Source organism: Psittacula echo, assembly GCF_963264785.1.
Source record: "Psittacula echo genome assembly, chromosome: 4".
NCBI classification, from domain to species: domain Eukaryota; kingdom Metazoa; phylum Chordata; class Aves; order Psittaciformes; family Psittacidae; genus Psittacula; species Psittacula echo.
In genome coordinates, this window is record NC_137738.1 from 7,199,446 (window position 1) to 7,218,873 (window position 19,428).

Here is a 19,428-nt window from a genome sequence, read left to right on the forward strand (position 1 = left end):
CACTAGGGGACTCCAGAGCCGAGACCCTGCGAGCAGCGGAGGAACTACAAGTACCAGCAAGCTGCTGTATGCGCATATGCAGTTAGGGTGCTGGTGGAGGCTGAACCGCGCCTGCGCACTGGAGGCCGCGGTGGTGGCGGGAAGTGCGTTCCTGAGGTAATGTTCGCGCCCGGTTTCCCTCTCCGGGGTTGTTGTTCGTGACGGGGTTGCGGCTGGAGGCGCTTCAGTGAAAACCTGCAGCGTGGAGAAGGCGAAGGCGGGCTGGGGCTGTCCGGCTGTGGTGGGGAGGTGAAGGGGCGAGTTCTCAGCGGCGGTCTCCATCTGGCCCTTGTGAGCAGAAGGCATTCAGCGGCCTGGCCCGGCTGCTGGGCCTGCAGCTTCCTCTGCCTGTGGTCGATCCCTGCACCTCAGCCGGCAAGCGTGTGCCCCCGGTTTGAAATTGAGCGGGTTTCATGGCCGGACTCCTCAGGGCTGGGTGGGTATGGTCGCTGAGGGGGGGCAGGTCGTCGAGGGAGGCAGCCCGACCAGGGCTTCTTATTCCTGAGTGCATTTAGATGAAAGATTAGGAAGAAATTCTTCCCTGTGAGGGTGCTGAGTCGCTGACACAGGTTGTACAGAGAAGCTCTGACTCCCTCATCCCTGACGGTGTTCAAGGCCAGGTTGGACGGGTGGTCTAGTGGAAGGTGTCCCTGCCCGTGGCAGGGGGTTGGGACTGGATGAACTTTAAGGTCTCTTCCAAACCAAACCAGTCTGGGATTCTATGCGTGCACCCACACGTTGGTGTCACTGCAGTTCTGCTTGAGCACAGGATTTGTCCATCCAGGGTAACTCCTCCTGCTGTGTTTTTGTTGTCTGTGATGCCTATGGCTTGGGCAGTGTGTGAAGTGTTGGTTAACAGGTGTGGGGAGAGCAACGAGTAACATTTAACTGTTGTCAGGAACAAAATTCCGACGATAGTTGGCAGTGTGCGTTGCCTGCATTTTTTTGTTTGTAGTGGGTGGAAGGGAACTTTATCAGGGTAAGCAGATAACTTTAAGTAGGAGAATAGGGCCTCAATTCTGTAAATGTTTGGTGTTGATTTAAATGCCACTATTCAAGTGTTCACAAGTGCGTAAACTTCCGTAGGACTTAGCACAGCAGTTCCAAAACAGTGATGAAAGCTATGCTGGGAACAATATTTCTGGTACACTAGTTTTGCTTTTCAACTTTTAAGTGTCCTGGCACACAGCCACATTTGAAACCTAGTTTAGAAAAATACTTTTCTCTTTTCCTCTGATTTAGTTGAATCTGAATATACTTGCAGTCCATCCGGTTTCTTTGGCTTTCCCAGTCTCACATCTCCTCATTTCAGAATGCACGTACTGCTGCTGTCTGCTTTCTCCTAGTGAGAGAAAAGTAAAAACATTGTTTTGTTCTCCCAAAAGTACTTTGTTGCCACAATCCCCTTAAGCTGAGCATCCACTGTAGGTTTTAACACCTCACAGCAATGAATTTGCTTCGTTCTCTCTGCATAGCCTTTTTATTTTATTACCCTCATCCTCCTTTTGGGGGTTGTTTGTTGCAGATCAGCTTTTCGTGTCTACTTTCATGGCAGTTCTGATATTGTTGCTATAAGAGCATCCTCTGCTGCAGCTTTTGCTACTTGAAACACCTTTATACGTTTGCTCTCTTTCAGGTTCTGTGGACCAGCACCAGTTCTTTTCAGGATCATTTCCTTTTTTTCATTGCTTATTGGTTCTTTCTCTTACTTTTTTATTTTTATAATATTATTTTATTATTTTTATATTATTTATATTATTTTATATTATTTTTTTTATTTTTATTAATATATTATATTATTTTTTTTTATTACTCACCTGAAGGAGTTTTGGTGGCATAAAGTGTATGAAGACACTTTATGGCCACAGCAGTTCTCTGTTTGGCAAAGGGCAGAAATAGGTTGATGGCAGAGTTTTATGACTCTGGAAATCACATATTTCTTTTTCCACAGGGTGGAAATACAGTAGCCCACAGACTGTTGCTAACAGAAGAAAGAAAATTCCAACTACTCACAATGCTTCCTATCAGAATGAAATTCCTACAGCTACTGTACATGAAACCAGGGAAACTAGAAACACTCTTTCAAATACCTTTTTGCCAAAAGCAATTCCCATATATGTGTCTGGCTACCTCCACATGTCTTCATAGTAAAAATAAAAAAGTGAACAGCTATGAACTAGTTGACCAGGAAAAATACAATAATTTGGTCTCCTCTGTGACCTCTTACAAAACCAGTGCCCAAACACCGGAGACAATATTTGAAGAAGACAATTTTTTATATGGGCCGCCAAAACAACACAAATGTCCAGTTAAAGCTGAAACAAAAGCTCCAAAGAATTGGATTCCTTTAATAAACCCAAACAAGAGGATTCCTCTTCTCAACAGTGATTCAAACTTCCCCGTGAAAATCCCTTTACAAGAGAATAACAAGACAAAAATGCCCAGTGTTACCCATATTCTTCAACAGACTATTTCTCCACAGCAAGCCTTTTATCTAGAAAGATGGAAGCAGAAAATGATACTGGAACTTGGAAAAGATGGTTTTACAGAGTATACTAAAAGTAAGTCTAACCACAGCGTGATTGCAAAGTGGAAGCAATGTCTGGACAGCTGTCTGCAGTGTCTGTCCCTACAGATCAAGCGTTTTGGAAATTCAGGGCTTGGAACAATCTGGTCTATTGGAAGGTGTCCCTGCCTGTGGCAAGGGTTTGGAGCTGGGTGAGCTTTAATGTCCCTTCAAACCCAAACCAGTCTGGAATTCTATGATTCATTTCATGAGACCTACAATGGTGACTTCCTGCAAGCTGTAGGATTGGTGGGCATCTGGGAGGACCTGGGGGATAGAAAGTAGCCTCTTGTAGCAAGATTGACAAACACTTGAGTGCTCCTCACATGAATTATTATGCTTTTTAAAACTGAATATCCTGTGTTTGTGCTTCTTGAGTTAAACACTTCAGTGAATAATGTGGCATAACAAACCTTACATAACTGTTTAAAATTTATCTTTCTTGGAATCATTTCTGAGATAAGCCTTTACTCCTAGGACTCTGCCCGCCCATTTCAGGAGGAGATTTAATTCTGTTCAAATGAACCAATGCAGCAGAAGAAGCAAAAGCAGCCTAGAATGATATTTTTAAATCACAAAAATTCACAAATGCCTTTGAATTAACAATACACTTAAAATCATACTTTTGTTTGTGTGTAATTAGAGACCAGAAAAAAGTAAAGTAAGCATTAATATAAGAGATACTGATTTCACTGTTGACATTTCATTTGTTTTTCTGTCTCATTCCCTCTCCTCCCTCTATCCTCAAACTTTCAGTCCATAAACTAGGACTGGTTTATGAGCTGTGTTGTGTAATATCTAGAATACAAGTCCATCAGGTGTTATCAGTAGTGTGTAAAATGTGGGGTTTTTTCACATTTTTCTTAGATCTTTTCCTCCAAGGACATCTCTTTCATGCCACTTTGGAATCTATATTCCTGTCTGAAGAGATGGTAATTAAGGAGCAGAGAGAAGATGTCACTGTTTCCGGCTACTTGTCAAGTGTGGAACATGTCTTGAAAGATATCCGCGAAGTGAGAGCTCTGGAAAGTGCAGTTCAGCATGAGGCTCTTCAGTATCTGGGCATGGTAGACTGCGTGGCTAAGTATCGGTGAGGTACTGGTTCTCTAAGAAACCTGATCATGCCAGTGTGGTGTGGTGCTTCGTGGCACGGGGGAGGCTGTGTCTCAGGCTGGAGCTGGACCAGATCTCTTAAGAGAATAGTAATAGATGAACTCCCCTGGATGAACTTCATGTTAGAAGTGCTGTTGTGGAGAATTCCTTTAGTGGGGCAGGGTTAAGGGATCCTCAGTAGCTGGCAAGAACTGCAGTGGATATTAGTTAAGTACTCATTTTGGGGTTCTAAACTACCAAAGTGTGAAAGAGGCTTGTTTAGGCATAATCGCGAGCAACATGCCATCAGGTGAAGCAGGCTGAGAGTAATACAACTTCGCTGTCTCATCCCTTATTTCTTACTTATGACTAAACGTAAGTTTAAAACATTGTCCTATCTTGTTCTCTTATGCAGAGGCCAGTTGTGCGTGATTGACTGGAAAACTTCAGAGAAACCAAAGCCATCTTTGAAGAATACTTTTGACAGCCCTTTACAGGTTGCAGCATATATTGGAGCCATCAATCACGATGCCAATTATGACTTCCAGGTCACTAGCCCTGCTGCCTGCCAAGACAAGCAGCAGCACCCATGTTGTTTTCATTTCTCTCCACCTACTGCCTTTAGCCCTTGCTGTCCATCATGGAACTGTTGGTAGGATTTGTGATAAAGCAGCTCAGTCTTAGATCAGGTTTAGCTGCCATCCTGTGAAATAACTCCACTGCTCTTGCTAATCCTGCTGCCTTTGCCTGTCAGCAGTCTATTTTCAGTGGTTCGAAGGAGCTGCTCAGTGGGACCAAGGGATGCTCAGGAGGTCAGATGAGCTCACAGTGACTTGACATCTGGGCAACCCCCAGTGTTTAGTTCTGTGTGGTTTTTGTTTGTGTGAAGAGTAGGAAGGGAGAGAAGTGAAGCAGAAGAGCCTGCAAACAGGGAAATGGGGTAGCAGGGCATTGCTAGCGTCATGTGTTGCTGTATCCCACCAGCAAATGAGGGACTGATTTACTTCAGTGTTTGAAAGCTGTACAGTGTTTTCTCAGAGGAAGACAGTGTGTTGTCAATCGCTTAACCACAGAAGGCAATGGAATAGTGTTTTTAAATACTCCAAATGCAATTCTAGCCAGGCCTGCTTTGCCTGAAGAATTATTTCAATACAAGACACTGAAGGGGGAAAAGAGCAGAAGAAAGCAGAGTAATTCATAGGCTGTGCAAAGGACTTTTCTAGAATACTGTAGAGATCAGTAAACACAAGCACATAACAGGCATGATCCTTGCAGAGTGAAATATAGGTAGTAATTCTAGAATTCTGCTATTAGCCTTCTGGCCCCCACCACTTTCTTTTCATCCTGGTGGCTGTTTGGGATTTGGATTAGATGTTTGTCAAGCATGAAGGATGTCAGAACATACCTAAGCAACCATTTCTGTTCAGACTGATGCTGGAGAATGGCGTCAGTCTGGTTATATGACCCCAGGCAAAACCTAGTCAGTCACTGGGAATTCTATCAGCATCTGCAAGGTTTAAATAGACCTCATCACTCTTAGACTCAGAATTCAAGTCCTCTGGTTTGCACTGAAGTCAGTCAGAGCTTTGGACTCTTGAGTCTTTGGAGCATTTGAGCATCAGTCTCCAAGTGTTTTATGGTGAATTATTGCTCTTTTTTTGTTCCCTGTTTCTTATTTAAGATGCTTGCATGTTAAGATGGGGTTTAGTTTGTAGAATTTCTGATTGAACCTGTATCTTCATGTTGGATTTCCAACAGCCTTCTGTTTCTACCTGTAGGTTAGCTGTGGACTCATCGTGGTTGCCTATAAGGACGGCTCCCCCGCACACCAGCATTTCATGGCTCCTGAGCTGTGCTCGGAGTACTGGAATAAGTGGCTTTTACGCCTTGAAGAGTATGTGGAGAAAAACCCAGCCAAACTAAGCTGTGCAGAGGCAAGTGGTCTGAGCACGCAGCCAGAGCAAGAATCCTTTAGTTAAATCTGCGATTTTGATACATCCTTTTTGTTGAGTAACTTCGTCTAATTTCTTTATATCAGGTTCACCCTCCCTAAAAAAGGAAGAAAATTTGGAATGGGGAAGGGGGAATGTGTTTTTGCTTGTGCTGTGGGTGACTGGAGTGGACCAGCCAGGACAATGCCAACTTTATTAATCTCTGCTTTTCCCCTCATAGTTTATGCAACCTGAGGTTGATAGGAAAGTTTCTGTTATCAAGTAAAAAAGTTCCATCAAATCATCCTTCTTCTTCTCATTTTTGAGACAAAAAAAAAACCCAACTGTTGTGGAACTCAGGCTTTGAAAATGAAGTTAGTGAACTAAAGCAAAATGACATCTGCATTGTCTTGAGCTGAGAGAAATGCAAATGATAAACAAATGAATATAGCAGACTGGGTTTCAGTCAGCTTAGTTCTTGCTCATCTCAAAGGTATCTATTAACAGGCTTGTTGCTATTTGTGGGTTTTCTTACAGCAACAACTGGGAAAACTGTGCTAAGAATTAGAACCAAAGTTGTCGTAAGCACTTACTTAAAATACTTAGGCAAGTGGTCATTTAACAGAAGTGTTAAAAGGTGTTACAAGGACAAGTAGTGAGAGAGTAAGGCTGTAAGTTGACGGAGGGTAGATTCTTATTAGAAATTAGGAAGTTCTTCCATGTAAGGGTGGTGAGGCCCTTGCACAGGTTGCCCAGAGAAGCTGTGGGTGCCCCATCCCTGGCAGTGTTCAAGGCCAGGTTGGATGGGGCTTGGAGCAACCTGGTCTAGTGGAAGGTGTCCCTGTGTATGGCAGGAGGTTGGAACTGGATGAGCTTTAAGGTCCCTTCCAACCCAAAGCAGTCTGTGTTTCTAAGTGGCTTATCAAATGAGGAGCAGAACTGTAACCAATACAGCGAGTGTTTGGAAAGGTTGCCTACTTACAGTGGCTCCTCCTGCAGAACTGTGAGAGAGTAGACAGGCTTTGTGCCGGCCAGGGCTGCAACTGCCTTGAGTTCTCCTGACATCACTGTGGGTCTGAGCTGACAAGGAGCCTACCAGTGTGGAACGATCTCCAGTGTGAAGTTACAGCATTTGCTACTGCGACTAAGTTCCTCTATAAAAGCAGGCTTATGACTTTGAAGCTGGGCCTTTTGAGGAACCAACTGCTGCTGGTTGGGTTTTGGGGGGTTGGGTTTTTGAGGCTGTTGTGTTGGTTGGGGTTTTTCTCCGATTAAGTTTTTGAATAAGTGTTCTGAAAACAGAAGTCACTTTTGAAGCTTGTTTCATAAAATCAAATCTCTAAGACACAGATTAAGGCTTGATAATGTGAGGCAGTATTGCTTTGTGTGCTGCACACCTGGAAAGCTTTTTTCCTCCTTCTCTTTATTTTCTCTGAATGGTATGTGTGAGTTTTCATAATACCACTGCAGATTACAAATAATATGACTAACCCATCAGCTTCAAGAGAATCAGCCAGAACTATATCTGAAAACCTCACTGAGAAGGCTTGGTGCTGAAGAAATATAAACCTCCGTAGTGCTTAATCTGCTGCTGCTCCAGAGTAGTGAAGTGTGGAAACCTATGGAATGAAACTTAATGGTACTTACTTATTCAAACCCAGTCTGGTGATGTTATGATTACTCTGAGCTTAATTAGATTTCTGTCTAAAAAGACCAGCCATGGAGACTGAGAAACTGGGTTCGGAGATGACTAACCACGACAACGCTGCGTTGCACGCTCAGTTCTACCTGTTCTACAAGTCTCTTCCCACATTACAGAATTTTAGCAAGTGGGTGTTTCAACATCACTGAACATGGTCAATTTTCTGTGAGAGATAGCTCCATGGATGCAAAGAGGGTGGACATAAGCAAGAGGTGAGATGGCCTGTGAGGAAGCAGGAGGTAATAAAACATGCTGTATTCCCTGAGTTGATTGGGATTGGGTAAATGGGGGGAAGAGTGTGGAACAGTTGGGCAATATTTGGGTGGGGTTACCTTCACCATCAGTGCATTGTTTAGTCTGCAGAAGAGAAAGCTCAGAGGGGACCTTATCACTCTACAACTACCTGAAAGAAGGATGGAGCCGGGAGGTGGTTGGGCTCTACTCCCAAGGAACATAGAACAAGATTAAACGGCCTCAAGCTGCTCCAGGGGAGGTTTAGACTGGATATTGGGAACAATTTCTTCCCCAAAGGGCAGTCAGGCATTGGAACAGGCTGCCCAGGGCAGTGGTGGAGTCACCATCCCTGGAAGTGTTCACAAACCATGTAGATGAGGCCCCCAGTGACATGGGGTAGTGGTGGCCTTGGCAGTGCTGAGGAGCGATTGGACTGGATGATCTTGAGGGTCTTTTTCCAACCTAGTTGATTCTGTGATCATACAGCCATTAGATGTCTCTGATCCATGCAAGATTTCAGCCTCATCCTCCCTCCTAGGAAATAAGGACAAGTCTGGAGCCTGGGCAGTGTGGGTTCCTGTAGGTTTTACCTGGGTTCATTTGTTTAACAAAAGCCTTGTCTGAGGAAGGCTGCCAGCTTCACTGGGAATGTCACTCTGTGAACCTGTCTTTAAGTCCTGGGTGAGTCTGTACTGTCAGAGAGCCCAGAGAAGGCAGACAGGCTTCAAAGACAGCAGTGGATGTTACTTATGTCTGGCACTTCTGAAAGTGTCTGCCTTGGGCATCCCTGTGTGAGCTCTGGAGCATCTGTGGAGTCACATGCTTATACCAGTTTTGCCCCATAACAGAACTGGCAGATGGCTGTCGCCAGCGTCATGCAAAATCAAACCACTTTGTGACCAGTTTAAACTAACTTGCCAGACTGTTAAATTGACGTGCCTAAGGCATCTGCTACAGGCAGTGACTGTCCTCTGCAGAAAAAAACAGCCCATCAGGGCAGTTAGTCCAGCTACAGCGTCCTGCTTGTCAGAGCTCTGCTCTCTATCTAGTGTGGCTTTAATTCTGTGTGCTTTTACCTGCTGCTTTCTCTGCTCCTGTGAATGTTTTCTTTGGCTGAGATCACATAGATGGGCCACCTCATGGTGGCTGTAGTTCTTCTAGCAGGGACATGCTTTGGCAGTGACACTGGAGGGAAATCAGAAGCAATGTCTGCTACAGGAGGAAAAGAAAGAAACGTGCGCACACACACACATACATAAATGCATCTCCAGTTAGACAGGGAGGGCTTCAGCTGCACCTCCACTGCTCCAGTGAAAAAGCTGAGGTTTCAGCAGAGCTAAGCACATGCATCCTTTGCAGTCAAGTGAATCATAGCATCCCAGATTGGTTTGGGTTGAAGGGACCTTAAAGCTCATCCAGTTCCAACCCCCTGCCATGGGCAGGGACACCTTCCACTTTACCAGGTTGCTCCAAGGCCCGTCCAACCTGGCCTTGAACACTGCCAGGGATGGGGCAGCCACAGCTTCTCTGGGCACCCTGTGCCAGCACCTCAGCACCCTCCTATATCAATTAGGAATTTCTTCCTAATGTCTCATCTAAATCTTCTCTCTGTCAGGTTAAAGCCATTGCCCCTTGTCCTGTCCCTACGGGCCCTTGTCAAAAGCCCTTCCCCAGATTTCTTGTCCACCCTTTTAGGCACTGGAAGCTGCTCTAAGGTGTCTGCACAGCCTTCTCTTCTCTGGGCTGAACAATTTACCTCAGATGCTTTTTTTCCATGGACTTACCATTTATTAAAGTATCCTGCTGATTTTCCCATGAAACAGGATGAAAAGTTTGTTTATTACAAAGTAGCATCACTTTACTATCCTTGTTTTCAAGGTCCCAAGCACCAACAGTTGCACTGAATAAAATATAGGTATCATTAGAAATGCTTTAAAAACCACTAGAAGCTTTGTCCCCACAAAACCCCAAGCAGGTGCCTGTACAAAACTGAGGCAGTTGAGAAGATTTTTCTTGCAGAGAGAATATGTTCATAATTTTAGTAGCAAGGACTACAAAGGTCCTGGCTGTGACTCTTGTTTTAGGTGGGTTGCTTTTTAGCTCTTGTTTCAACATCTATAGAATACAGCATATCCTCCCCCAATGTACAGCTTTATTTTGAGCACAAAATGGATTTGAGGACTTTACAAATGAAATCCATTCATTGATAGGCATTTAAATTGATGTAAAACTTTTTTAGCAGCTGTGTCCATTAAGAGACATGCATAATGTGCTTGGACTAGAGAACCTTGTAGTGGGTTCACCCAAGTGGTCAGTAAAAGCTGCAGCAGCTTCTGAAGAGCCTTAAAGTGTCAAGCAACATAAGTTATATGAACATCCCTCTCCTATTATTTTTAAATCCATAATTTCACACTCAGTAGTCCCTGTAGGCTACCCACTTGGTTGTCCCAGAGCAGCTGCAGCAGGACCACAGGGGAATTCTAAAAGCACAGAGATGTAATGCAGGTCCCTCATTATCCTCACCATCTCCATCCCTTGTAGCATGAGCCTCTCTAGGAGCCTTCTAAACTGATGGTGGCTACAGATGAGAGGCCAGATTCCTGCCCACAGCTGATCTAATGAGGCAGAGACATGCCAAGCCACCCTTTTCACTGCATTGCACTGTTCCTGTGTGCTAGTGAACAGGCACTTGTTCAGAAAAAAGAAAGAAAAATCCCCAAGCACACACACATGCACATATACACCATAAAATACATGCAAAACTGCATTTCATCACAACAGAAAATACAAATCTTCAAGTCATTAAAGTGTTCTCTTTGGGTTTCTGGGTGATACTGATGTATGTTAAAAAGATGTGGGAATAACTCTCCAAAGTGAGCATAAGTCCAGGAACATCAGAGTTATGGTTACACTTAAGTCTAAACATGATAAAAGTAAGTTCACAGCTTCGAGTACCTAAAACATGATCCTAAGTCTGCCCTAGGATAATGTCATTTGCCAGTGGAGAAAGTTTGGGAGGAAAAAGCTCTGCATCCTTTAAAAGAAGTTTCAGCTTACCTTGGATCACCCTTCCATAAATTATCAGTGTTCTGCACAGGGCAGGGTTATGGTTATTTGCACATTTTAACTATTTACCCATACAATGCACTCCTTAAGACCATTTTAATTAACTTTGCATAGAACAATGCATGAGTAGCTGCTCTTACACAGCACTTTTCACTCAAAACTCAGAAGTCATTTGCACAGGAGGTAATGGTTATTATTTTTACAAAATACACTGGAGAAAGGCAAATTATTTGTCAGTGGCCTCTTGGATGTGTGGTAGAATTGAAACAGAAGACGGGTTGCCTGGTTCAGTTCAGAAAATACTCCATCCAAGAGGTGACAGCTTCTTCCAAGCTTTCCATTTCCTTTCGCCAGATAAAAACGTCTGATGCTCACATCGTATAGGGGAGTATTTTCTTTCAAGTTGAGGTTCTACCAACATCAAGACAGCCCCGTTAGCGAAAGCATCAGTTTCATCTTGGGGATTCCTTTCCAAATTGTTTAAAAAAAATAATATATATATAGTCCTACATGTAAACTTCATTCCTTTAGACCACTGTAATCCATTGTGTTACTCATCTTTGTCATCATCTTTGGAGGTCCTCTGCAAGACAGGGCTCAGTTTGTTTTGCAACACGGCCGCCAGTTTTTTTGAGGTCTTTTTCAGGAAGGCACTTCCAGGATGCACGTTGCTAACGTGCAGGTACAGGTCCTCCTGCGTGGGGCCCGTGTAGCCGCAGTCTTCACACACATAAAGTTTATCTCGCCTCTGTTTGTAGGCATATTGCTGTTGCACACCGTGGATCTTCTTCAGGTGGGATTCCAGGGAGCAGCGCTGGGTGAAGGCTTTGTTGCAAACCTCACACTTGTAAGGACGAATCCCTGCAACGTTAAGAGACAGAGGTTAGCATTCTGATTTATGTTTCTTAAAACCAAGTGAGGAACTAGCTGAGAGCAAGGCTCTGGCATTGAACCAATTGAACTCAATACTCATTGAACCTATTGGCTCACTCACCATATTGAGCCAATATTTACTCTCTACAACTACCTGAAAGGACAATGGAGCCAGGAGGGGGCTGGTCTCTTCTCCCAAGGAACAAGGGACAGGACAAGAGGAAACAGCCTCAAGCTGCACCAAGGGAGGTTTAGGCTGGATACTAGGAGCAATTTCTTCCCCAAAAGGGCAGTCAGGCATTGGAACAGGCTGCCCAGGGCAGTGCTGGAATCACTGTCCATAGAAGTGTTCACAAACCATGGAGACGAGCCCCTTAGCGACATGTTTTAGTGATGGCCTTGGCAGTGCTGAGGAATGGTTGATTTTAAAGGTCTTTCTAACCTTCTTGATTCTATGATATTGAGCAAATACCTACCAGCAGGGAGCTACTAGCCTGAGGAACCCTCTGTCCAAATAAAATGTTACTTTCAGGCTAAAACTATCAGGAACGGGTTGATGTATTTAGGCATAGAAAACCTCAAAAAGTTTGGAGCAGGTGTAGGCAGACACTGAGGACAGCAGGTGCCCAGCAGCACTTGCTCCTAAAGAAGAAGTTGTTATCAACTCCTGCAAAACTGCCTCCTTTAGACTCGACTTTTTGAAGTCCTGTCATCAGGTAAAACCAGCGGTTTCAGCCAGCCTTTCAATTTGGCTTTTCTAATGAACACAGTATCTCAGTGAGATGTTAAATTTCCTCTTTTAGTGACCAAGCCTCAGTGAAGGGCAGCCCAACGCGAACACGCAGCAATCTTAGTACTTAAAATGAGTGAGAGTGTTTTCATAGCATACGGATTTGATGACTGAGATGACAAGCTCAAGTTCCAGATGAGAACTGCATTGAGATAGAAGAAATGTGTGTGTGTCTCCAGAAGAGGCAGAAGGGGCTGGCTTGCAATTTGAATATCCAAGGAGTTTTGTTGAGTACAGACAACCAACATTACAAAAAGACTGAGCAGTAGAGTACTCATTTACCACCAACCAACATGATTTAAGAGCAACCCCCCGTACTTGAATGACAAACAACTGAGGGCTTAGCAATGCTTTAAAAAATAAAACCAGTTGTGATTTGACTTACTGGACTAGCCCAGTGAGTTTTCAAGCAAAGGCTAGCCTTAAAACTGATGCAAGGAGTTACCTGAACTCTTTTCCCAATAAAAGGTGAGACGAGCATGTGAAGATCAGCCCTACAGTGAGCCAGGCAAGAAAGGGCAAACCACACACACCCACGCTGACAGATGTAACATTCTAATCACACTGTGTTAAGGTCACCACTCTGTCACTGAGCTTCCAACCAGATATCCAAACTAGAGGTTCCAACAAGCAGCATCTCAACTTCAATTAGCCCATTGCACCAGCTTAAAGTATCAGGATTAAAGTTTTATAACACCTACTGCTGTGAGACTGCTTCAGTCACATCAAAATGCAGTTGGAAAGAAACTCCAAATCTTCATTAGAATTCACACACAAAAATGCCTCTTTTACAAACAGTATTTTGGGAGCAGTTTCATGCTCATCTGAAGGCAAGCTGAACCACTGTCCTTGGTTCCTGCTGCCAACAGAGCTCCACAGGTGTGAATACAAGCACGAGGGCTGTGGGAACCTCGTCATTACTTTAATCATTTTAAACCTTTATTTTACTGTGTATATTAGTTACTTCTTAATGTTTCAGTCTGCTTTTACCATGAGGCTAAACTGGGACACTTGGCTTCCACTCTCTGATGCTATTGCACAGTCTGGTTACAATACATACTGCGCCTGTAGGTTTATTTAAGCCTGCACTACCACTTCCAGCCTGTCTGCTTTTTCATGTTCAAATACAGTCCAGCTTTCCTGAACAGCAATCAGCTTTGAGATAAAAAGAGCCACACCACTTTAAGAGGTGCCATATTTCAGCCTGGAAAAGATACATCATACATCACTGATACTGCTGCAGCAGCCAAGCCTTCACCCTCCATGACCCAACAAACCAGGCAAATTCTTTGGGATTCAGTTTCTGAATTGCAAAGGATAGGGGAACAGGTTGAAAATTCACTTTAGAAGCACCAACTCCACATTCAGCTGTACCCCAGTGGCAGCTCCCTGCTGCAATAACAGCTTTCCTTTTGAACATGACAGATTTGCAAACAAACCAAAACAGCACAAAACATGTGCTGCAGCCAATGCTTTCCCATCGAAACCAGTGGCATTGTCTTCATCAGCTCTGCTGCTAAGAATCAGTTCCTGCCAACCAACACAGGCCACCCGTATGCTGGGCTGCATCCCCAGAGCGTGACCAGCAGGCCGAGGGTGGGGATTCTCCCCCCTTTAATCTGCTCTGGTGAGACCTCCCCCTGCAGTCCTGTGTCCAGCTCCAGGGCCCCCAACACAAGAAGGACATGGAGCTGTTGGAGCGAGTCCAGAGGAGGCCATGGAGGTACTCTGAGGGCTGGAGCAGCTCTGCTCTGGAGACAGGCTGAGAGAGCTGGGCTGGTTCAGCCTGGAGAAGAAAAGACTCCAGGGAGACCTTAGAGCACCTTCCAGTGCCTAAAGGGGCCAACAAGAAATCTGGAGGGGGGCTTTTCACAAGGGCCTGTAGTGACAGGACAAGGGGGAATGGCTTTAACCTGACAGAGGGGAGATTGAGATGAGACATTAGGAAGAAATTCTTCCCTGTGAGGGTGCTGAGGCCCTGGCACAGGGTGCCCAGAGAAGCTGTGGCTGCCCCATCCCTGGCAGTGTTCAAGGCCAAGTTGGATGGGGCTTGGAGCAAGCTGATCTAGTAGAAGGTATCCCTGCCTATGGCAGGGGATTGGAACTGGATGAGCTTTAAGGTCCCTTCCAACCCAAACTAGTCTGGGATTCTATGATAAAATACTTGTGTCACCTCCAGCAGTTTGCCTGGTTGATGGTGCCTAAGCCAAAATACAGGCATTGCAGAGCGAGCCCAAATAACCAGCAGGTAACCATAGACCTGGCAAGTCGGAACCTGCCCAGGAAATGTGGAGATGGTTTAGGCCAGTGGTCAAACAAATCTGGATGGCTGGATCTGCAGAGAGAAACAGCTCCAAGAAAGGACTGGAGGAGCTGGTAGCCCAAAGCAGGCAGGATGCACAAGTCAGATGTGCCTAGTTGCCCTAAAGAAGCTGGAGGTACAGCATAAGCCACACTCTGGTTCCTCCAGCTAGTGCCAAAATCAAGCCATAACCCCATCCCGACGGACAGCCAGCAGGAAAGCTTCCCAAGAGCAAAACCCCAAGAAACTGCTGCTCATTGCCTCTAGAGGGCAAAGCATTTTCATGCACCGCCTGCCTCCGCTCAGCGCTATAGGCTGGACTTGCAATAACATACGGTGAGTTATCCCAGTGGGTTATATCGGGAGGGTTATCCTGGTCTCGCTGACCAGCACAGCAGCATACAGCTGCACCTACAGCACATCTGGATGGCAGCTCAGCCACCCACACTGCCTCACACGGATTTCATTAATGGCTTTAACCTGACAGAAGGGAGATTTAGATGAGACATTAGGAAAAAATTCTTCCCTGTGAGGGTGCTGAGGCCCTGGCACAGGGTGCCCAGAGAAGCTGTGGCTGCCCCATCCCTGGCAGTGTTCAAGGCCAAGTTGGATGGGGCTTGGAGCAAGCTGATCTAGTGGAAGGTATCCCTGCCTATGGCAGGGGATTGGAACTGGATGAGCTTTAAGGTCCCTTCCAACCCAAACCTGTCTGTAATTCTATGATTCAGAGAAGTCCTCAGACTTCATTAGTCCCAGGACTTATATCTGTCCACACTCATATTTTCCCTTTCCTCCACTACATCCCCTCTATTCTTTGCTAATGTATTTGCATTATTGTCTTGCTGGGTTACTCTCACCCTCTTCTCATCCCATCTCAACTCTTCTCCCACCTCCCGCTACCCAGAGCTGCCCACAACCCCCCTCGGAAATGCGTTCTCACCAGTGTGGGTCCGGACATGTCTTTTCAGGTCAAAGGTGTCATTGAAGCCTTTCCCACAGAAGGTGCACAAGTGCCTCTTCACCTGGCTGTGACACTTGATGTGACGGTTGAGCATCCGCTGCAGGCGAAAGCCTTTGCCACACAGCTCGCAGCTATGCACCATAGCATCGTTACAGGTGCCAGTGGTGAACTAAGGAATGGGAGAGGACGGGGTGAGTGGGCATCGAGATGCCAAAGACCAGCAGGCAACAAACAAAACAAGGAGGGACGACTTATTATGGCATTAAGACATCCATGGGATGTATTCAAAGTGAAAGCATTTGCAGACTCTTGCCGGGTGAAACCTTCATGCTTCCCTTGAGATCAAGCGGGTGACTTACAGTGCACGGTTTGGGACTAATGCTAAAGCAAAGCCTATGTACTGGCTACCTCCCAGGAGCAGGCACCCTCATCCAACTACATCCATAAGCTTTAAGGTCCCTTCCAACCTAAACCATTCTATGATTAACCTCCTCCCATTGGTCTCATTAATTAACGGCACAGTGTCATTAGGGGTTACTCTCCTCATTCCCGTTCCTGACACCAAAATACATTGCACCAACACCATGACCTAACTTGACTAAGGGAGACACTGATGATTCAGCTCTTGGGAAGAGTCTTCCTCAGAGGGAAGGCTTAATGTCTGGACGATGCAAATACTTGGCTATTAGTTTAATTACTCAAGGAGGAGCAGACATGCTTGGGACGTGGGCAGCCACCGGAGCACAGCACCATGCGCACGCGTCCATTGGCCCTCGTGGTGCGTTTGGGGAGTTTCTGTGGCACGCTGAGAAAACCCAACTCTGCCAAAAGGAGGTTTCGCTGTGACAGTTAATAGCTCAGGTTAAATTATAGGTTAAGGCTCTTCCCAAAGGAATACGTTTGGGGTTTCTCTTTCCTGAAGAGCCAGTTATTTTTCCTGATCCTCCTCCTCCACTTACTACCAAAGCAACGCTACTTGAAATTGTAAAGGTTAGAGAAAGAAGTCAGCCGTGAAACCACAAGGTGTGAAACCAGAGGGGGAGCAGCTGGGAAGTATCTGTTGGGCAACAGGTAGGACTCCATCTCAAGTGGCCACATACAGCTAGGGTGAAAACCTAGTTTTAACCATTATATTAATAACAGGGTGGCTACAGGGCTGTCATCCCAGCAGAGACAGTGGGAATTTTTACAGCTCCATCCAGCAAAGCAACAGCCAGGGTTCTAACGAGGTGTTAACTAGCCACAGGTAAAAATATCTCCTCCTTCCTAGCACAGGGGTGGCCTCTGCTGAGGATGTTCAGAGGACAGTGGTCCTTCCACCCTACCTGCATCACTACTGCACTTTGGGAGCTCGGTCTTGGGTATCAGGAGGGATTTGAGTCTGGAGAGGGGCTTTTGACAAGGGCCTGTAGGGACAGGACAAGGGGGAATGGCTTTAACCTGACAGAGGGGAGACTGAGATGAGACATTAGGAAGAAATTCTTCCCTGTGAGGGTGCTGAGGCCCTGGCACAGGGTGCCCAGAGAAGCTGTGGCTGCCCCATCCCTGGCAGTGTTCAAGGCCAGGTTCGATGGGGCTTGGAGCAACCTGCTCTAGTGGAAGGTGTCTGGCAGGGGGTTGGAACTGAATGAGCTCTATGGCACCTTCCAACCCAAACCAGCCTATGATTTGCCTTCCCAGCCTGGGAAGGGAAATCACCACTCCGCTGGCTCTGCGGGCAGCAAGAGCTCCTGCCCATGCAGCAGAGAGATTCTGCAGCAGAATTAATGGACAGCTAATTGCTTCACTTCACCCAGCCTTCGAGCCCACCCCAAGGTGGCAATGGCCTTTCCCAGCTTCAGGGCAGGACCTTTTCCTAGCTGCTATCTTGACAAGTCAAGAGGGTAGGGGGGCAGAGGGAAGATTAAGGCCTGACTAGAACCTCGCAGGCGGCATTTAAGGAGGCCCCACGTGAAGGAGTGCAATCCACCCAGGCACCGTGGGGCTGGTCCTTCCTGGATGGGTTCAGAGCTCCTGCGGGACCCGAGCCAAGCAGGTCAGGGGCAACATGTCCCAGGCAGGGATATAAGGAAAGGCAAAGGGCACTGGAAGATGATTGTACATCGCTTACGAGGCTTGTCCTGCCACCCTACGGTGTGTGAGATGGGTGCTGTCACCTCTAGAGCAAAGGGAGCCCAAGGGACTGTTGCCACCCGGCGTCCCCAGCCCTTGAAGCAAGGAGGAGATGGTGCCTGGTTACCTTGATTTTCGACCTGGCCACGGGGCGCTTGACGGCCAGGTCCAGCAGCATCCCCCCGGCCGTGCCCAGGTCGCCAGGGACGGGCTGTGGCGTCGGGGGATCGCTGGGCTCCGCGTCCCGAGTGCCGCTGCTCCCGCTGCTCTCCAGGCTGCAGCTGTCCTCGTAGCCCAGCAGCACGCAGCCGATCCCGCCTGCAGCGGGGGGATGCGGTGAGGATATGGGGGTAAATACGGAGGGGGGGGGACCACGGAGCCGCCGGGCCCCGGTGTTTAACCTGCGGGCGGGCCCGGGCGGCGGGGGAGGATCCCCGGCTCCCGCTGCAATCGGAAACTCAAACACGAACGGTCCCAAAGTTCAAACAAGCCAGCTCCACCGCCTTCCCGTTATACCCCAGGCAAGGGCAAGAGGAGGAGGAGAAAAAGAAGGAGGAAGAGGGGGAAGCCAGGAGTACATCACCCCCCTACCCCAGGACCTTTCTTCCTCTCCTCTCCCCCCGCCACCTTTCTCATGCAAACGAGGTTTCCCACCTTCTCGGACACACACACAATGCCCGGGGGGCTCCCCGGGTGGGAGATGATAGCGGGCATGGAGCCGGCCCCGGGCACCCATCACCGCTGCGGCTGGGCAGGAAGGGTCCCCCCGGACCTTCCCTACAACCTCCTTCGGGGCTCCCCCAGCCCCTTCCAAACCCGCGGGGGAGCAGGGCGATGGCTGGGGTCTGGCGGGGACCCCCCATCCCTCCCCTCCCTGTGTTCCGTCCCCCCATCCTCCAGGCGGTGCCGGCGCGGGGCCCCGCCGGTGCCGTACCTGGGATGTAGGTGTCGGCTCTCTCTTCGTCGGGCAGCCCATCCCAACTGCGCACCGCCGGCTGCGGGCTCCGGCGCTTTACCAGGAAGGCTCTGGGCATGGCGAGGGCAGGGGGGTCGGCTCGGAGCGGAACGGAACGGAGCGGAGCGGCTCCCACCGCCCGCCCGCCCGCCCGCCCGTCCGCGGGGAGCGGGACCGCAGCACCGGGGCAGAGCCTCTGAGGAGCGGGGAGGAGAAGGGGAGGGGAAGGGGGAAGAGAAAGGGGGGGGTGAAGGAGGGGGGGGCAAGTTTCATAAGGTGGAATAGAAAAATGCACCAGGAAACTTGGGCAGGAGCATGCGTGCTGCCAACATAACGGTGTCAACAAGTCTGCTTACCTGTCCGACCGGTTGGAGCAGCTGAGCTTTGTTCCAGCCCTTCCTAAGGCATGAATGTTTGCAGAAGAATTTAACGTCTGGAAATTAAAAAGAGGAAAGCGAGGAGGGCAGCGCTGCTGCTGTCCGGGTGCACCGAGGGACCCCCAGCACGGGAAAGGATCCCCGAGGCACATGGGAGAAACCGAAGCTGCCGGGCAGAGAAAGTTGGTTGATTGCGACTTTCCTTCATGACAAGGCTTTCTTCTGTTAAAACCCCAGCGCTTTATTCTGCTTCGGTCATTGATTTGAAATGAAAAACGTGCCTCAGCCATCACACACACACCCCCACACACACCTTTTTTCTTTCTAATTTGCTTTTTGTCCTCTCCCCTCTTCCCGAAGTGGAAATGAAACAAAAGACAAGAGGATGGACGGGGTGGAGGGGAAGGAAGCAAAAGAAACAGAAGAAA

At 47.4% G+C, this 19,428-nt stretch overlaps 2 protein-coding genes across 4 annotated transcripts; one reads left to right on the plus strand and one right to left on the minus strand.

The window, feature by feature from the left end:
- The first annotated feature begins 29 nt into the window (after positions 1-29).
- MGME1 (mitochondrial genome maintenance exonuclease 1) lies at positions 30-6,800 on the plus strand. 3 transcript variants are annotated; one of them, XM_080615632.1, is made up of 5 exons: positions 30-156; positions 1,991-2,600; positions 3,473-3,695; positions 4,113-4,245; positions 5,476-6,800. In XM_080615632.1, the coding sequence occupies exons 2-5, from the start codon at positions 2,054-2,056 to the stop codon at positions 5,674-5,676; spliced, it is 1,104 nt and encodes a 367-aa protein (XP_080471758.1). In that variant the 5' UTR covers positions 30-156; positions 1,991-2,053; the 3' UTR covers positions 5,677-6,800. The 3 variants fall into 3 exon arrangements, with proteins under 3 accessions (XP_080471758.1, XP_080471759.1, XP_080471757.1); XM_080615633.1 differs by lacking the exon at positions 30-156 and adding an exon at positions 724-824; XM_080615631.1 differs by lacking the exon at positions 30-156 and having other exon boundaries at positions 1,503-2,600.
- A 4,380-nt stretch (positions 6,801-11,180) lies between these two features.
- On the minus strand, positions 11,181-18,702 carry OVOL2 (ovo like zinc finger 2; the record flags this gene model as incomplete). Its single annotated transcript, XM_080615295.1, has 4 exons — positions 11,181-11,491; positions 15,536-15,725; positions 17,796-17,986; positions 18,603-18,702. The coding sequence occupies 4 exons, from the start codon at positions 18,700-18,702 to the stop codon at positions 11,181-11,183; spliced, it is 792 nt and encodes a 263-aa protein (XP_080471421.1).
- Positions 18,703-19,428: the final 726 nt, after the last annotated feature.